The sequence below is a fragment of the Salmo salar genome, chromosome ssa06 (genome assembly GCF_905237065.1).
Source record: "Salmo salar chromosome ssa06, Ssal_v3.1, whole genome shotgun sequence".
Classification (NCBI taxonomy): domain Eukaryota; kingdom Metazoa; phylum Chordata; class Actinopteri; order Salmoniformes; family Salmonidae; genus Salmo; species Salmo salar.
In genome coordinates this window covers 27,149,711-27,170,016 of record NC_059447.1, presented here as the reverse complement: position 1 = coordinate 27,170,016, position 20,306 = coordinate 27,149,711, and the positions used below count along the sequence as shown (strand labels likewise).

The 20,306-nt window shown below is 42.5% G+C and overlaps 1 protein-coding gene across 2 annotated transcripts; it reads left to right on the top strand.

The window, feature by feature from the left end:
• Positions 1-4,058: 4,058 nt before the first annotated feature.
• On the top strand, positions 4,059-20,255 carry LOC106606827 (uncharacterized). 2 transcript variants are annotated; one of them, XM_045720071.1, is made up of 15 exons: positions 4,059-4,381; positions 6,610-6,770; positions 6,972-7,106; positions 7,233-7,269; positions 12,844-12,900; positions 13,071-13,143; positions 13,429-13,518; positions 14,375-14,428; positions 14,531-14,623; positions 14,751-14,879; positions 15,043-15,114; positions 15,603-15,668; positions 15,772-15,897; positions 16,052-16,217; positions 16,334-20,255. In XM_045720071.1, exons 1-15 carry the CDS (start codon positions 4,330-4,332, stop codon positions 16,373-16,375), a joined length of 1,353 nt encoding a protein of 450 aa, XP_045576027.1. In that variant the 5' UTR covers positions 4,059-4,329; the 3' UTR covers positions 16,376-20,255. The 2 variants fall into 2 exon arrangements, with proteins under 2 accessions (XP_045576027.1, XP_045576026.1); XM_045720070.1 differs by having other exon boundaries at positions 4,073-4,381; positions 15,769-15,897.
• The last annotated feature ends 51 nt before the right edge of the window (positions 20,256-20,306 follow it).

Genomic DNA, 20,306 nt, shown 5'->3' with positions numbered 1-20,306 from the left:
GTTTCAAGCAGACCACCATAGTCCCTGTGCCCAAGAACACTAAGGTAACCTGCCTAAACGACTACCGAGCCTTAGCACTCACGCCTGTAGCCACGAAGTGCCTTGAAAGGCTGGTCATGGCTCACATCAACACCATCATCCCAGAAACCCTAGACCCACTCCAATTTGCATACCACCCTAACAGATCCACAGATTATGTAATCTCTATTGCACTCCACACTGCCCTTTCCCACCTGGACAAAAGGAACACCTATGTGAGAATGCTGTTCATTGACTACAGCTCAGCGTTCAACACGATAGTGCCCTCAAAGCTCATCACTAAGCTAAGGACCCTGGGACTAAACACCTCCCTCTGCAACTGGATCCTGGACTTCCTAACGGGCTGCTCCCAGGTGGTAAGGGTAGGTAACAACACATCCGCCACGCTGATCCTCAACACAGAGGACCCTCAGAGGTGCGTGCTTAGTCCCCTCCTGTACTCCCTGTTCACTCATGGCTGCATGGCCAAACACGACTCCAACACCATCATTAAGTTTGCCGACGACACAACAGTGGTAGGCCTGATCACCGACAACAACGAGACAGCCTATAGGGAGGAAGTCAGAGACAACCTCTCCCTCAACACGATCAAGACGAAGGAGATGATTGTGGACTACAGGAAAAAGTGGACCAAGCACACCCCATTCTCATCGACGGGTCTGTAGTGGAGCAGGTTGAGAGCTTCAAGTTCCTTGGTGTCCACATCACCAACAAACTAACAGACAGTCGTGAAGAGGGCACGACAAAACCTATTCCCCCTCAGGAGACTGAAATGATTTGGCTTGGGTCCTCAGATCCTCAAAAGGTTCTACAGCTGCACCATTGAGAGCCTCCTGACTGGTTGCATCACTGCTTGGTATGGCAACTGCTCGGCCTCCGACCGCAAGGTACTACAGAGGGTGGTGCGTACGGCCCAGTACATCACTGGGGCCAAACTTCCTGCCATCCAGGACCTCTATACCAGGCGGTGTCAGAGGAAGGCGCTAAAAATGGTCAAAGACTTCAGCCACCTTAGTCATAGACAGTTCTCTCTGCTACCGCATGGCAAGCGGTACCGGAGCGCCAAGTCTAGGTCCAAGAGGCTTCTAAACAGCTTCTACCCCCAAGCCATAAGACTCCTGAAAATCGAATCAAATGGCTACCCAGACTATTTGCATTGCCCCCCTCTTTTACATCGCTGCTACTCTCTGTTGTTATCGATAACTCTAGCTACATGTACATATTACCTTGACTAACCTTGACTAATTACCTTGACTAACCGGTGCCCCCGCACATTGACTCTGTACCAGTACCCCCCTGTATATAGTCTCGCTATTGTTATTTCACTGCTGCTCTTTAATTACTTGTTACTTTTATTTTTTATTCTTATTTGTATATATTTTTTTTAACTGCAATGTTGGTTAGGTGCTAGTAAGTAAGCATTTCTCTCTCTCTCTCTCTGCCCTAGAGGCTGACAGTCAGTGGGGTTCAAGCTGTGTCCATTCACAGCTGCCTCTCTGGAAGTACATAATACCTTATTGGGCTGTTAACGTGATATTGTTTTCAGAAATGGAACCCATCCAGGCCTGCTGTGTGTTTTCATTGTGGTTGTTTTTCCACACGGTGTATTTTAAAACTGTGCTTCTGAGCCATGTAAACACTGGCCAAGTAGGGCTCCTACTCCCAGTGTAGGGTAATGCTATTGTTATCACTAAGTATTCAGGCAGGGTAAGGCAATACTGCCTCAGCACTAGTCAACTCTCACTCCCAGGTGGGATTGGTGTTATTTTAATTGAACCTTTAGTCAACCAGGAAGTGGTCAGAGTATCTCTCCCTAGGGATACCTGAATAGAGGTACAAGGCTTTATATTAGTTAGACTGTGGAAGATAAGAGGACAGGGTTAACCTGTTAGCCAAGTATAATGTAGTGTAGCTTAATCATGAACACAGAAAGGTGTGGGGCAGCAGAACTATCCACACAGACCCCCCATACACCCCTCCATCCCTCCCACTCCTCTCCACCAACCCCCATTATTCAAAATCCTTCTGAATTCCAGAAGTGAAACCTGTGACCCTCTGGGGAGGAAAACTATGTATCTCTCATCACTACCCTGATGGTAGGAGGGAAGAGGGAGGGAGAGAGGTGGCAGGATGAAATAGAGGAAGAGAAACAGAGTGGTTTTGGTCGACAGATATTTATTGACATCCCTTCACCTGGCCTGTATTAGTATGTTTATTGCAATGGAGCATTCAGCTGGGTGGAGCCCCATAGAGCCAAAGCCAGGGCTGTTCTAGGCTGGTTGTTAGCCTGGGCCTGGAGAGAGAGAGACATGCAGCTAGCAGCTCCTTGATGTGTGTTTATAGGCAGACCTGCTTCACTCTCCTCTATGTTCCTCTCCGCTCTCTGTTTATAATGCCGGTCCTGTCCCCCAGCAGAGGGGCTCTGTCTCTATCTCCATCTGTCTGTCCCTCTCTCTCGCTCTCTCTGTTTATGCTGCCTGTCCCCAGCAGAGGGGCTCTGTCTCTCTCTCTCTGTCTCTCTTTCTCGGTCTGTCTCTCTCTGTCCCTCTCTCTCTCTCTCTCTCTCTCTGTTTATGCTGCCTGTCACCCAGCAGAGGGGCTCTGTCTCTCTCTCTGTCTCTCTCTCTCTTTCTGGAACACAGCCTGGGCAGGATGTGAATACCTCCTACTGTCATATGATATCTATGGAAAATTGATTAAATGATTGTATGGAGCACCTTCCTCTCTCCCCCCTCTCTTCCCCCCAGTCCCTTCACCTCTGGTAACTCAGGCCAACTCAATCAGGTAGTAGGTCTCTAGTATGTTTCGGAACTGAGAACATGTCATGTTCACTTGGAGTGTAATTCAACATTACTTAGCTTTTATTTTCCTCCAACTCTATGGATGGGCCTTTGGTATGGACATGCCTGAAATAGAGTGAGGGCAAGAGAGAGAGAGGGAGTTTGGGAGAGAGAGAGAGAGACAGAGGGAGGAAGGGAAAGAGACAGAAAGAGAGAGAAAGCGATCGGCCCAGATTGAGTGGCACAGACTCCTGTCTGTGTTTTCTCGCTGGACCAGTGAATCTGTAAATTAAGCATGCTGCTTCTGGCAGCCCCTGCTTTATCTGTTGGTGTGCGTGTGTGTGAGAGAGAAAGAGAGAGTGAGTGTGAAGGGGCAGATGACAGAGGGCCCTTTGAGCGCCTGCTCTCCTGCTCTCACGGACACAATCTGATGGGAGGGTTGTCACACATGGACCAGCTCCCAAAGACAACAGGAGGATGCCCTGTGCTATCACACACACGCAAACACATTATCTCTCTCTCACACACACACACACACACACACACACACACACACACACACACACACACACACACACACACACACACACACACACACACACACACACACACACACACACACACACACACACACGTGTACACACACACACAGTGACCTATGTGCCACGCATTAATGCTCCTGGTTTCTACAGTAGCTACTGTAGACCCTCACAGATGTGATCATGTACACAGACAGTACTGAGTCTAAAGCACTGTATGTCTGTCTTTGTGGGATGTCTGATGTGTGTTCACCCTATAGACAGTAATGGAATGAATGGATGATGAGGTTATTGATGTTTTCCCATGTCTTCCCACTCTGAAATAAACCACAAGTGATCACAATAATTATATTATTTTCAATATCCACAATAGCCACACACCCTCCCCTCACTGAGGGTCAATTGTCACAGTCAACCTGGAGTGTTCATCATCTTTATAAACATGTTATGCACCACTTGTGATCATTTTACCTATTGCATCATTCAAACAGTTATATACCTTGAGGTAAAGTTCAACATGACTCGAATCAGACGAAGGCTTCTGTTTCATTTATTCAACAAGAGCCCCTTCTAGTGGTCAGAATGATGTAGCCCTGAGTGTTTACTGGCCATGTCACTTAACTAGGTACAACTCTGAACTCTGGTTCTCTGAGTTTGTCCTGGTCCTACAGAAACCACCTACAGTGCACTGAATCATGACACTATTATCAGACTGCTCCACTAGTAGGAATCAGGTCCATGGAAATTGTGAAGGACCAGTGTTTATACTACACAATTACTTGCAGGTTTTTAATATCAGTGCTAGAGCTGAAACTGATTTGCATAATAGTGATGCAAGACTTCCCCAATGAGTCAGACGTCACTGTTAACTCTAACTCTTCCATGTATCATAACTTTCACTATGAGTTACACCTATCTCTTCCGCGTTTGCACCTCACGGCGGCAGGCACACAGTTGTTTGCAATACTACCATGTCTGTTGGATATCTTTTAACTTTTTTGCTGATCCTCTTGTCAAGTCAAGGTAAGTAGATAGTGTTAGCATTTTAGTCTGTGTTGCTGATGTTTGAATAGCCAGAGGCCATGCTTTGGGTTAAAGCCGTCTCTGCCAGAGTTCTGTAGACAAACATTAAGTCTAGTCGTATTGCTTTTTCGATAATATGAGCATTTGTTTATCTATTTTCTATTTGCCATTATGTTGAGGAAGTTACATATTATTTATGGAAAGCGATAGCATTGCAAAATAAAAACTGCGCCATGTGTTTGCAGAATTCTTCAAAATGGCGGCGACTCATTCATTGTGGGGCACGTACAGTTCCAGCAGAATATTAGTTGTTGTGAAATGTCTCTCCTGTACTCCCACTTCCTTTTTATCAGTATCAAGATCTGAAATCTTGAACTGTTATTTTTCATTCAAAGCATTGTTTGTGACCTTGTAAGTTTAAAATTCCCCGTGAAAGAAAAAACGTACAGTGGGGGAAAAAAGTATTTGATCCCCTGCTGATTTTGTACATTTGCCCACTTACAAAGAAATGATCAGTCTATAATTTTAACGGTAGGTTTATATGAACAGTGAGAGACAGAATAACAACAAATAAATCCAGAAAAACGCATGTCAAAAATGTTATAAAATGATTAGCATTTTAATGAGGGAAATAAGTATTTGACCCCTCTGCAAAACATGACTTAGTACTTGGTGGCAAAACCCTTGTTGGCAATCACAGAGGTCAGACGTTTCTTGTAGTTGGCCACCAGGTTTGCACACATCTCAGGAGGGATTTTGTCCCACTCCTCTTTGCAGATCTTCTCCAAGTCATTAAGGTTTGGAGGCTGACGTTTGGCAACTTGAACCTTCAGCTCCCTCCACAGATTTTCTATGGGATTAAGGTCTGGAGACTGGCTAGGCCACTCCAGGACCTTAATGTGCTTCTTCTTGAGCCACTCCTTTGTTGCCTTGGCCGTGTGTTTTGGGTCATTGTCATGCTGGAATACTCATCCACGACCCATTTTCAATGCCCTGGCTGAGGGAAAGAGGTTCTCACCCAAGATTTGACGGTACATGGCCCCGTCCATCGTCCCTTTGATGCGGTGAAGTTGTCTTGTCCCCTTAGCAGAAAAACACCCCCAAAGCATAATGTTTCCACCTCCATGTTTGACGGTGGAGATGGTGTTCTTGGGGTCATAGGCAGCATTCCTCCTCCTCCAAACACGGCGAGTTGAGTTGATGCCAAAGAGCTCCATTTTGGTCTCATCTGACCACAACACTTTCACCAGTTGTCCTCTTAGTCATTCAGATGTTAATTGGCAAGCTTCAGATGGGCATGTATATGTATTCTTGAGCAGGGGGACCTTGCGGGCACTGCAGGATTTCAGTCCTTCACGGCGTAGTGTGTTACCAATTGTTTTCTTGGTGACTATGGTCCCAGCTGCCATGAGATCATTGACAAGATCCTCCCGTGTAGTTCTGGGCTGATTCCTCACCGTTCTTATGATCATTGCAACTCCACGAGGTGAGATCTTGCATGGAGCCCCAGGCCCCAGGCCGAGGGATATTGTATTGACAGTTCTTTTGTGTTTCTTCCATTTGCGAATAATCGCACCAAATGTCGTCACCTTCTCACCAAGCTGCTTGGCGATGGTCTTGTAGCCCATTCCAGCCTTGTGTAGGTCTACAATCTTGTCCCTGACATCCTTGGAGAGCTCTTTGGTCTTGGCCATGGTGGAGAGTTTGGAATCTGATTGATTGATTGCTTCTGTGGACAGGTGTCTCTTTTACAGGTAACAAGCTGCGGTTAAGAACACTCCCTTTAAGAGTGTGCTCCTAATCTCAGCTCGTTACCTGTATAAAAGACACCTGGGAGCCAGAAATCTTTCTGATTGAGAGGGGGTCAAATACTTATTTCCCTCATTAAAATGCAAATCAATTTATAACATTTTTCACATGTGTTTTTCTGGATATTTTTGTTGTTATTCTGTCTCTCACTGTTCAAATAAACCTACCATTAAAATTACAGACGGATCCTTTCTTTGCCAGTGGGCAGACGTACAAAATCAGCAGGGGATCAAATACTTTTTTCCTCCACTGTACCTACCGAGATTGTTTCCTACATCTAGTGATGCAGACTATATCAATCTTGTTGATATGCTATTGTGCTTACTAGCAGTTCCTTCCGGACATTCTAATCTCTTCAACATCAGTAAAGATTTGCACTGTAGACGACTGTGGTAATTGTCTTCCTCCTTCCTCTACAGCCTGTTGGGGCGGAGAGAAAACCAAGAATATTGCTTGTGCAAACCTCAGAACAGGATATGCTTACAGATACTGTGTAGATGTGAAAGAGGAATCTACAAGGATCTTATGCGTGGAGTGGACATCCATGATCCCCAATGGGGTGACTTCAACCACAGATGATGTATGACTTGATGATACAAATGGGGGGTTCCATATCCTTCACCCAGAATGTATCTACTGTAGAATCAGAAATATGACTGTCTTTCACACTTCAATATAGACAGTAGATACAGTTTAATGACAAATGATTTCAAACATGTAGAATATTGTTTTTGAGTGGTAGATGTCTAATTTTTTGTATTTTGTATTTTTTCTTCCACAGACGTCTATGTGGCTTGCTGAACTTTGCCAACACAAAAACACTACACATGCACCCAATGTGATTGATGTCAGCTACTCCTGCATCACCCTCCTGGAGTGTGTCAACGTAGACCACACTGCCATAAGCAATGTGACTGTGAGTATGGCTATTTATCACTGCAGTTTAGGCAATGTACCTTGCAAACTACAACACCAGACCAAACATTCCAAATGTAAACTATTTTATTATAAATATATTGATGTTATCATATTTCTGAATCAGGAGCATTGGACCCGTATCATTGTCTCTGGTGCATCAGGTGAGATGTGTATATTGCTTTTCAAGTTTGAGGACACTTGTCTTCTTGTTAATGAATTTTTTCTTCACATATACAGTGCCTTCGGAAAGTATTCAGACTCCTTGACTTTTTCCACATTTTGTTATGTTTCATCCTTATTCTAAAATGTATTAAATAGTTTTTTTTCGCTCATCAGCCTACACACAATACCCCATAATGACAAAGCAAAAACAGCTGTTTAGATATTTTTGCAAATGTATTAAAAATCTTAAACTGAAAAATCACATTTACATAATCAAATCAAATCAAATGTATTTATATAACCCTTCTTACATCAGCTGATATATCAAAGTGCTGTACAGAAACCCAGCCTAAAACCCCAAACAGCAAGCAATGCAGGTGTAGAAGCATGGTGGCTAAGAAAAACTCCCTATAAAGGCAAAAACCTAGGAAGAAACCTAGAGTGGAACCAGGCTATGAGGGGTGGCCAGTCCTCTTCTGGCTGTGCCGGGTGGAGATTATAACAGAACATGGCCAAGATGTTCAAATGTTCATAAATGACCAGCATGGTCAAATAATAGTAATCACAGTGAACAGGTCAGGGTTCCATAGCCGCAGGCAGAACAGTTGAAACTGGAGCAGCAGCACGGCCAGGTGGACTGGGGACAACAAGGAGTCATCATGCTAGGTAGTCCTGAGGCATGGTCCTAGGGCTCAGGTCCTCCGAGAGAGAGAAAGAAAGAGAGAAAGAGAGAATTATAGAGAGCATACTTAAATTCACACAGGACACCGGATAAGACAGGAGAAATACTCCAGATATAACAGACTGACCCTAGCCCCCTGACACATAAACTACTGCAGCATAAATACTGGAGGCTGAGACAGGAGGGGTCAGGAGACACTGTGGCCCCATCCAATGATACCCCCAGACAGGGCCAAACAGGCAGGATATACCCCCACCCACTTTGCCAAAGCACAGCCCCCACACCACTAGAGGGATATCTTCAACCACCAACTTACCATCCTGAGACAAGGCCGAGTATAGCCCACAAAGATCTCCGGCACGGCACAACCAAGGGGGGGCTCCAACCCAGACAGGAAGACCACGTCAGTGACTCAACCCACTCAAGTGACACACCCCTCCTAGGGACGGCATTGAAGAGCACCAGTAAGCCAGTGACTCAGCCCCTGTAATAGGGTTAGAGGCAGAGAATCCCAGTGGAGAGAGGGGAACCGGCCAGGCAGAGACAGCAAGGGCGGTTCGTTGCTCCAGTGCCTTTCCGTTCACCTTCACACTCCTGGGCCAGACTACATTCAATCATAGGACCTACTGAAGAGATGAGTCTTCAATAAAGACTTAAAGGTTGAGACCGAGTCTGCGTCTCTCACATGGGTAGGCAGACCATTCCATAAAAATGGAGCTCTATAGGAGAAAGCCCTGTCTCCAGCTGTTTGCTTAGAAATTCTAGGGACAATTAGGAGGCCTGCGTCTTGTGACCGTAGAGTACGTGTAGGTAGGTACGGCAGGACCAAATCGGAAAGAAAGGTAGGAGCAAGCCCATGTAATGCTTTGTAGGTTAGCAGTAAAACCTTGAAATCAGCCCTTGCCTTAACAGGAAGCCAGTGTAGGGAGGCTAGCACTGGAGTAATATGATCAAATTTTGGGGTTCTAGTCAGGATTCTAGCAGCCGTATTTAGTACTAACTGAAGTTTATTTAGTGCTTTATCCGGGTAGCCAGAAAGTAGAGCATTGCAGTTGTCTAACCTATAAGTAACAAAAGCATAGATTAATGTTTCTGCATCATTTTTGGACAGAAAGTTTCTGATTTTTGCAATGTTACGTAGATGGAAAAAAGCTGTCCTTGAAACAGTCTTGATATGTTTGTCAAAAGAGAGATCAGGGTCCAGAGTAACGCCGAGGTCCTTCACAGTTTTATTTGAGATGACTGTACAACCATCAAGATGAATTGTCAGATTCAACAGAAGATCTCTTTGTTTCTTGGGACCTAGAACAAGCATCTCTGTTTTGTCCACTTCCTTATGTCTGAAACACAGGCTTCCAGCGAGGGCAATTTTGGGGTTTCACCATGTTTCATTGAAATGTACAGCTGTGTGTCATCCGCATAGCAGTGTAAGTTAACATTATGTTTTCGAATGACATCCCCAAGAGGTCAAATATATAGTGAAAACAATAGTGGTCCTAAAACGGAACCTTGAGGAACACCGAAATTTACAGTTGATTTGTCAGAGGACAAACCATTCACAGAGACAAACTGATATCTTTCCGACAGATAAGATCTAAACCAGGCCAGAACTTGTCCATGTAGACCAATTTGGGTTTCCAATCTCTCCAAAAGAATGTGGTGATCGATGGTATCAAAAGCAGCACTAAGGTCTAGGAGCACGAGGACAGATGCAGAGCCTCGGTCTGATGCCATTAAAAGGTAATTTACCACCTTCACAAGTGCAGTCTCAGTGCTATGATGGGGTCTAAAATCAGACTGAAGCATTTCGTATACATTGTTTGTCTTCAGGAAGGCAGTGAGTTGCTGTGCAACAGCTTTTTCAAAACATTTGAGAGGAATGGAAGATTCGATATAGGCTGATAGTTTTTGATATTTTCTGGGTCAAGGTTTGGCTTTTTCAAGAGAGGCTTTATTACTGCCACTTTTAGTGAGTTTGGTACACATCCGGTGGATAGAGAGCCGTTTATTATGTTCAACATAGGAGGGCCAAGCACAGGAAGCAGCTTTTTCAGTAGTTTAGTTGGAATAGGGTCCAGTATGCAGCTTGAAGGTTTAGAGGCCATGATTATTTTCATCATTGTGTCAAGAGATATAGTACTAAACACTTGAGTGTCTCCCTTGATCCTAGGTCCTGGCAGAGTTGTGCAGACTCAGGACAACTGAGCTTTGGAGGAATACGCAGATTTAAAGAGGAGTCCGTAATTTGCTTTCTAATGATCATGATCTTTTCCTCAAAGAATTTCATAAATGTATTACTGCTGAAGTGAAAGGGAATGCTCTTGGGGAATGCTCTTGGGGAATGCTGCTTTTTAGTTCGCTTTGCGACAGCATCAAAAAGAAATTTCGGATTGTTCTTATTTTCCTCAATTAAGTTGGAAAAATAGGATGATCGAGCAGCAGTGAGGGCTCTGCGATACTGCACGGTACTGTCTTTCCAAGCTTGTCGGAAGACTTCCAGTTTGGTGTGGCACCATTTCCGTTCCAATTTTCTGGAAGCTTGCTTCAGAGCTCGGGTATTTTCTGTATACCAGGGAGCTAGTTTCTTATGACAAATGTTTTTAGTTTTTAGGGGTGCAACTGCATCTAGGGTATTGCGCAAGTTTAAATTGAGTTCCTCAGTTAGGGGGTGAACTGATTTTTGTCCTCTGACGTCCTTGGGTAGGCACAGGGAGTCTGGAAGGGCATCAAGGAATCTTTCGGTTGTCTGAGAATTTATAGCACGACTTTTGATGCTCCTTGGTTGGGGTCTGAGCAGATTATTTGTTTCGATTGCAAACATAATAAAATGGTGGTCCGATAGTCCAGGATTATGAGGAAAAACATTAAGATCCACAACATTTATTCCATGGGACAAAACTAGGTCCAGAGTATGACTGTGGCAGTCAGTAGGTCCGGAGACATGTTGGACAAAACCCACTGAGTCGATGATGGCTCCGAAAGCCTTTTGGAGTGGGTCTGTGAACTTTTCCATGTGAATATTAAAGTCACCAAAAATGTGAATATTATCTGCTATGACTACAAGGTCTGATAGGAAATCAGGGAACTCAGTGAGGAACGCTGTACATGGCCCAGGAGGCCTGTAAACAGTAGCTATAAAAAGTGATTGAGTAGGCTGCATAGATTTCATGACTAGAAGCTCAAAAGACGAAATGTATTTTTTTTTTTTTTTTTTATTGAAATTTGCTATCGTAAATGTTAGCAACACCTCCGCCTTTGTGGGATGCGCGGGGGATATGGTCACTAGTGTAACCAGGAGGTGAGGCCTCATTTAACACAGTAAATTCATCAGGCTTAAGCCATGTTTCAGTCAGGCCAATCACATAAAGATTATAATCAGTGATTAGTTCATTGACTATAACTGCCTTTGAAGTGAGGGATCTAACATTAAGTAGCCCTATTTTGAGATGTGAGGTATCACGATCTCTTTCAATAATGGCAGGAATGGAGGAGGTCTTTATTCTAGTGCGATTGCCGCATAAATACTGGAGGCTGAGACAGGAGGGGTCGGGAAACACTGTGGCCCCATCCGACGATACCCCAGACAGGGCCAACCAGGCAGGATTTAACCCCACACACTTTGCCAAAGCACAGCCCCCACACCACTAGAGGGATATCTTCAAACCACCAACTTACTACCCTGAGACAAGGCTGAGTATTGTCCATGAAGATCTCCTCCACGGCACGAACCCGAGGGGGCGCCAACCAGGACAGGAAGATCACGTCAGTGACTCAACCCACTCAAGTGACGCACCCCTCCTAGGGATGGCATGGAAGAGTACTAGTAAGCCAGTGACTCAGCCCCTGTAATAGGGTCAGATGCAGAGAATCCCAGTGGAGAGAGGGGAACTGGCCAGGCAGAGACAGCAATCGGAACCAAATAAAACAAAACGGAGGATAATAAGGGTCCCTGAAGACAGTGCAACTCTCTGGGGAATACAAAAGAAGGCAGCCAAACATCAATGTTGGCCTTCATTAAAACAATCCGGAACCAACAAACACCCAAGTGGCCCAGAGTACCAAGCTGCAGAAAAGAAGGCTGATATGGAGGATGTAATTCAGGGAGAAGTGGAGAAAAGTCCCCCTAATGAGCCATACAGACAAAAATCATTGATGAAAGGTGAAACATGAATGAATGAAATCATCTAGGTGTGAGTAGTTTATATTACCGGTTTCAGAGAAGGACATTCTGTGTATGTGAGTATAACCTCTGTCACTGACATGGCTTTTCAAGAGAATGTGCAATCTGCAGATAATCTCACCTTAGTTCAAACTCTTGATACATGTCACAAACAAAACCCGCCTTCAAGACAGAAACTCAGTTCCCTTAACCCAGTGATTAGAAAACATCGTACCGTGAACCTTTGTCGAACCGTTAATCAATGTTTTTGGACCCTCGTGCCAAGCCTACAGAAAGACAATATTAAGTCATCTAAATATTCCTAGCATTATTTCTAAGAGGGAAAAGATGGAATATTTATTGACTGACTCTAATCTTGATTTAATATTTTTCTCTGAGACATGGCTAAAGAAATGTTCTCCTATTTCTGCCTTTAATCTCCCTGGATACCCCATAGTCAGGAGATACAGGTGAGAGGGCAGACGGGGTGTGTATTTACATGAAAGATAACATTAAATGTAATCGTATTGAATGGAAACATGCCAATGACAAGCGCCTTGAGAGACCAATGTCAATCCCTTGAGAATTTGTTTTTTTATGTTTTATTTTCTGAACGCCTGCCTGGAAATTAAACTAAGGAAAAGACTGCATAACACATTATTCTGTGTTGCACAGTATTTCGATTGATTATGTCATGGAAATGACTTTATTCTCTCTAATCATCCATTATAGATGGAGACAATCCTGATTCAAACCGTGGTGACACTGATTTGATCTGGAAAATCATTGGTGAGTGTTTAAGCAAATCTATCACCACAGCTTCCTCTGTATGAGAAAATAACAATTAAATCTGACCTCAAAATGGTGCTACCAAGATCAACTACTGTTAGAAGGTTATTTTAAAACCTTTTCTTTTGTGTGAATATGTCATCATCTGATGACTACATTCTGTTTTTCAGTTGGTATTGTAGCTGTTGTGGTGGTCATTGCTGCTCTGCTCTGTGTGTTTAAACCTTGGAGAGACAAACAGTGGTGAGTATCCTATATAATTGTTTTTGTGTTTGTGAAGGGAGCTCTTTAAGTCAATTAGAATTGTTGCAGAGGGTGTATGTTAGTTATGAGACTAGTTCTCTCTGTCTTACTACTAGGGTTTAAAGTCAGACCAATGGGGTCCTAGCAGGTCACAAACAGGATGAGGACAGCCTGGAACTTGCAGGCCACTTACAAACTATAGACTTGTTGGCCATTTTGTCAAGTTACTGTTGTTTATCAAACATTATCCTTAATTTCTTATTAATGTAATAATCTCATCTTTAGCCACCAAGGCCACAGAGATGTGGAAGAGGGTCAGGGCAATCCAGAACCAAACCCCTTTCCTCTGATGCAGAATGAGCAACGTGATTCCAGGTAAACTTTTCCACATCACTTTATTGATCTGTAATCAACCACTGAATGATAGTCTCTCTTATCTTCAGCTGTTGCTATTTGTCATATTAGTTTATGTTTCTATATAACAGGGCTCTCCAACCCTGTTCCTGGAGAGCTACTGTCCTGTAGGATTCCCTTCAACATGAATCTACTGTAGCACATCTGATTCTAATAATTAGCTCAGGGATGGGCAACTGGCGGTCCGCGGACCCCTTTTTTACTGGTGAGATCTAGAATAGTGGAATACACAAGGTGCAATTTTGAAATTTGGTTGTATATTAGCAGTTTTCCTCTTGTCATGTTAGTCACTGACAATCACTCAATTACCCTATGTCAGCTAACCATTTTTCAGATTGGTACATTTATTTAACCAGCTACCTAAGCTTGTAGTAATCATCGTCACTGCAGACCCTGATAATGAGTTCATATTTTTGTGGCCCCCATCAAAGTTGCCCATCCCTGAAAGCTGCATCAGTTTAGTTACAACTGGGATTGGAGATAGAACCTACAGGAAGGTAGCTCTCCAGGAACAGGGTTGGAGACAACCTACAGGAGGGTAGCTCTCCAGGAACAGGGTTGGAAAGCCCTGCTATAGAAGGTGAAGGAAGAATTACTCAATAGATCCGCATGGCATTTCTAAATACCAGTAATGTCTATTGGCAAGCAACAACTTTCAGCAAAGACCCTGCCTTTTGAGCCCTGCCCAGGCAAGACATAACATATTCAAGCCAGAAGGGCAACTGGTGTATTTTTGACTGTGGTGTAATGTACCGTAGATGATTCCAGTTGTACCTGTGGGTATCTGACTGAACCTTTGGTACATGTTTTATCACAGAGACATCAGAAAGCCTGATGACGGTGAGACTGTTGAGGCTGTGGTTGTTCCCAGGTTAGTTAAAATACCTCTATTACATCTTTATACTCTACTCTGTCCTGGATCAGTTTGCCTTGCTTATCCTTACAGTCATGGTCATCATGATCTCACTTTTAGTGACCAAGGAGGTGAGCCAGGAGAGGAGAACAGGCAGCCCATGGACAATGAAGAGACAGGCGCTGACACCCCTCTGCTGAATGGAGATGCCAGGTAAACTGTACCACATGACTAATCACCTGTCAGTCCTCTGTAATGTAGGCTATGGATATGGAGAACATTTGTATCCTTCCCAATCGAGATCCTTAAATCCTTACCAATTTAATAATCTCCCCTTTAGCGACCAAGGAGAGGAAGGGGTTCTAGGAATGGAGGATGGAAAACCGTCAGACAATGACAGAGCAGACACTGAAACCTGTCAGAAGACACATGCTGATTCCCCTCCACTGAATGTACCCAAGGTTGTCAGGTAAATTCTCCACATGAGGACTCCTTAAGTAAATCTACATTATCTGTTGAATGAAATCTCATTTATCTCTTCAGAGTTGATCCCATGTATCATGTTAGTCTCTGCCTCTTGTGCTGGATCAAGAGTTTTAATCCTGATGATAGCCCTGTTATTGCTCCCACAGGGTTAACAGCCAGACTGATGACCCACAGCTTCTGGGTCAACCTCAGAGCAATGGACGCGTGCCCTATAGAAGGTGAGAATGTGTGTTTGTGTCACGGCTGTCAAAAGGAGCAGACCAAAGTGCAGCGTGGTTGTAGTTCCACATTTTATTAAATCCGTGAAACTTTGCAAAACATAAATAACTGAATTTACAAAACAACAAACTGTGACACAGAGAGAAACAAACACTACTCAAAATATAATAACCCACAAAAATCCAGGAAGAAAAACCCCTACTTAAATATGATCTCCAATCAGAGGTAACGAGGACCAGCTGCCTCCAATTGGAGATCAACCAAACAACCCCAACATAGAAATAGAAAAACTAGAACTTAAACGTAGAAATAGAAAACATAGAAAAACACAAAACACCCCCTGACCTACTCCACTATAGAAAATGACATCTTACTAGGGTCAGGACGTGACAATTTGTCTGTGTGTAAAGTTGTATGGGATGGTTGAGGAGGTTAAGTAACTGGTTGAGGTCATGTTTCCTGATCCAGTCTGTATCTTACTCCACAGGGAATCACACCTGACTGATGGGGCTCCAGGTCAGGGTGCTGGTGAGACTTCACCCCTCCTCTGCAGGTGAGTCACTCCTCTGTCATTTAGGTCATGAACATGTCGACCATGTGTACCCCTCTCCAACAGATCCTTCAATTCTTACCCATGTAATAATCACCCTTAGAAGCCCAGGAGAGGAAGGCGTGCTAGAAGGGCAGGACAGGAAGTCAGCAGACAGTGGGGGAACAGACCCTGAATCCTGTCAGAAGACACATGCTGAACCCCCTCTAGTGAATGGACACCCTGATGTCAGGTAAACTTGATTACATATTGATACATCCACAACTCATTGGGTAATAATGTCACCAACCCCATTTTCCCAGGGTTCATTTTAGCCTCTGTCTCTTTAGGGGACAGTATTATGGTGGATCATGAATGTGAATGTTGATGTCTTATTTCTGCAACAGGGTTAATGATGAGACTAAGGAACCAACTCCTGGTGCACAGAGTCCAGGACCTCCTCAGATGAATGGAGGACCTCCCATGTCTAACAGAGCTGCAGAGGAGACAAATGCTCTATTGGACCAACAGGCCTTGGACAAGGACCAAGTCACCAAACCTCCTGAGTTAATAGTAAGTACTGTTTATGTCCTCTGACAACTGGTGAACTGTTTGGCTTGGTATCTAAAATGATGGGACTGGTTGACTTTTAGCTCCAGCATATTTGTAACTCTTGTGTTTTTCCCAAGGACAAAGGACCTAATGACATGGAGTCAAGAGGAGAACTGTAACAAGCGGTGGACGTTTGAATAACAAAAGAGAACCTAACGCCATATAATAAGATACAGTAATACTGTATATAATATACATATTATAAGATACACATTTGTGACTTGCTTCATCATAATCAGTCATGTCAACCCCAAAACACATTCTGAAAAGTCTTTCAATGATTTTCTAAAATCTAAGCAGTTTATTAAGTTAATTCTCTATGCGACAGCTGTAAATTGGATAAGTTAGGAAATGTGTTCTAGTGAAATCAGTTGAAATTACAAAACAGCCCAAAACCTTTAGATAACTTATCTAAATTATTATTATCTAGATGTTTAATTACTATTATCTGAAAATGAGTGTGCGACATGACTGATTATGATACAACACGTCACATATTAGCTATACAACATTATATATGAAATTATATGAAAGTATGATAAGATCATACACTAGTATTGTATACTAAACATACAAGCAATTATATATATAACACACACGTGAAAAGATGCTTAAAACATGAACCTCTCTAGTATTGACATATCCAAGATCATGAGGTCTCAATGTCTTGTGGACATGTCAAATAGCTAAACAGTGACTAGGCGTTATTTAGAGTAAGCCTCATTATCACAGGGCCCAGTCTAAGAAGCTCTATTTTACTGAAGCAATTATTCATTATTTCTGAATTGAGAGTTAGCATGTCAGTTAAAATAACTTGCATAATTTGTCCCATTTAAAACACACCTGTAATCCTACTTTCAGTAAAGAAAGTTCATGTTCCATTTTAGACTCTAGATGATATTACATCAGACTTTATTTAAACCACTGTTTTCATAGGAAATCATGATTGGTCAGTTAAAACAGGTAACACTTCATATGGATGTTGTCTTTATAATGCAATATAGGAGCGTTAATAACACCTTCTATGCATAATGCATCAGGATGCACAACATAGGTGCTAATAACTGCTCATGGACATCTATAACTGCATGAAGCATTATCACCAGGATGTGTAATGCCTTATGAAGCAAAGTATTACTATGCCAGATGCCATATTTGAAAAGCACATTAGGATCGTTATATTATACATTATGTGCTCATTAAGTGATTGGCCATATTGTAATTTCACTGCACACCCTCTTACACCTATGTAACTCCACCCAAGTTGCAAAATGACACAGTTGTTCTTACCCTGTAAGCAGTCTATGGACAAGATAAGAAAGTAATCCATGCTTTGGTTTTGTTTACTGTACTTGGTCACAGAAATGCTAATGTTTTAGCATTTGTGGCACATATCCAAGTCAATAACCCTGATATAAGCATTTTTGCATTTCATATCCAAATCATCCTAAAGCAGGGATCCTCAACTAGATTCAGCCGCAGGCCGTTTTTTCTTTTTTTCTTTGAGTGGATGGTCAGGGTGCTGGAACCTAATTACAAATCATTTGTAGACTGCACATTAACTGCAAGAAGCCCAAACATATATAATATTTCACCAAAACATGATCATTTCAAACCCTGCTTATATTTGTTTATGATCACATATATCTATCAATTATGCGTGGGATTTCTTTCCAAAATGAAAATCATTTGGAGCCGATTTGCTGGTGTTTTATTTTTATTTTTTTAAATCTCCCCTCCAACCTGGACTCATGGGTAGTAACATAGTAAAAATACATCCGGGACTCTCCAGTTAGTATGATACTGTATTAATTAGTGGATGTCTATCCATTTCGGATGATATGTTACGAATTGCAATTTTTATATGTTACGAATTTGCAAAATGTATGATATGTTACAAATTCAAATATCTTGTGGTTAACGTTAGCTAAGTGGCTAGGTGGCTAACGCTAGCTAGGTGGCTAGCGTTAGATAGGCTAGGGCTTAGGGTTACGGTTACATTTAAGGTTAGGTTAGGTTGAAGGATTAAGGTTAGGGGAAGGGTTTGCTAACATGCAAAGTAGCTAAAAAGTAGTAAGTAATTGCAAAATTGCTAATTAGCGAAAATGCTAAAGTATCTCGTGATGATATTCAAACACGCAACCTTTGGGTTGTTAGACGTTCGCGTTATAAGTCCACCCATCCGAAACCAAAGCATGGATTGCTGTCTGTCTGAGCTTGTCCATAGACTGCTTACAGCTTAAAGAAAGCAAATAATATTTTGTAATTTGGGTGAACTATCCCTTTAACAGGAGTGCGGAACTCCTACGTGAAGTCGTTACAGTATAGCCCTCTGACACAATTTCCTAAAGAGTATTTCGTGTAGGTCATACCACTTAGCTTCATAACCCATTGAGGCACACACTGGTTGAAGTAACATTGTTTCCACATAATTTCAATGAAATTACGTTAAACCAATGTGGAGTAGACATTGAATTGACGTCTGTGCCCAGTCGGAAGGCATTATGCTGCCAACTTATAATTACATTTATTAGCAGCCATTAGAGCCTATGTCGTGCATTATAATGCATATTGCGCAGATAAGGTGTTATAAATGCACTTATAACACATTATGAAGAGGTTATTCATAGGAAGTGTTACCTGCAGTTCTTGCGGAAGGAACTGTACCCAAGTCCCCAGCTACTAGTGACATTGTGAAAAATATCACACCTTTAGACAGGAATTGTGTAGCTATGTTAACATTTGTGTTCACCGTTTCATTAAAATGTTTAGCACATTGAGAGTATCTGTCAGGTCAAATGACTTAGGCGAATGACATACCCACCTACTTTGAGACCTTATAACCTTCGTGTCAGAAAAGGTTCATTTTCTTCCTCTTTTGATTATGTTAATTTGACTTACTTGTAATGTATTTGATGTCATGTATGTTGGTTGGTCCCATACTTTCATGAATGGTTTTCGCCTATTGCTTTTATGGTTAGTTACCTTCCACATGTATTTTGAATTATTTCCTTATTACATTTTTATGACCAATTTACACTGAGTGTACAAAACATTAAGAACATGACAGACTGACCAGGTGAATTCAGGTGAAAGCTATTATCTCTAATTGATGTCACTTGTTAAATCCACTTCAATCAGTGCAGATGAAGGGAAGGAGACAGGTTAAAGAAGTTTTTTTAAGCCTTGAGACATGGATTGTGTGTGGGTGCCATTCAGAGGGTGAATGGGCAAGACAAAAGCTTTAAGTGCCTTTGAACGGGCTGTGGTAGTATGTGCCAGGCTCACTGGTTTTAGTGTGTCAAGAACTGCAACGCTGCTGGACTTATCACTGACAAACAGTTTCCCGTGTGTATCAAGAATGGTCCACCACCCAAAGGACATCCAGCCAACTTGACATAACTCTGGAAAGCATTGGAGTCAACATGGGCCAGCATCCCTGTGGAAAGCTTTCGACACCTTGTAGAGTCCATCCCTTGATGACTTGAGGCTGTCCTGAGGGCAAAAGTGGGTGTAACTCAATATTAGGAAGGTGTTCCTAATGTTTGTACACTCAGTGTATAGCACTATGCATTTTGACTGTTGGATTGATATGATCTGCTCATACATTGCCAATACAAGTGAGTGAGTTAAGACTATTGTTTAATGAACAACTCAGGTCTGATGGATACAATTGTCCCTCATACTCTCATGTATTATTTTTTAACAAACGTTTTGCATGTATTTGTATGAACAAACCTCCACATTATTGTCATATCTACTTTTTATGAAGGCTATTCTGTAGAGTTTTGTGTATGGTCACAACTTGTTTCATATAATACGTTAACATTTTAGTAATTTAGCAGATGTTCTTATGCAGAGTGATTTACAGGAGCAATTCAAGTTTAGTGCCTTGCTCAAAGGTACCTCGACAGACCTAGTCGGCTCGGGGATTCAAACCAGTGACTTTTCAGACTTTTCAGAGTTGCTTTCCTTTTAACATTAAAACATTCCTTTCCAGCTTGTGGTCGTGTTTTCTTCAAATGAGACACTGGTGGAGAGGGAAAGATC

Coding starts and splice junctions, on each gene's coding strand:
- LOC106606827 (XM_045720070.1), top strand. CDS start 4,330: ATGTCTGTTGGATATCTTTTAACTTTTTTGCTGATCCTCTTGTCAAGT. Junction 7,270..12,843: donor CATTGTCTCTGGTGCATCAG/GTGAGATGTGTA, acceptor CATCCATTATAG/ATGGAGACAATCCTGATTCA. Junction 15,115..15,602: donor GGACGCGTGCCCTATAGAAG/GTGAGAATGTGT, acceptor CTTACTCCACAG/GGAATCACACCTGACTGATG.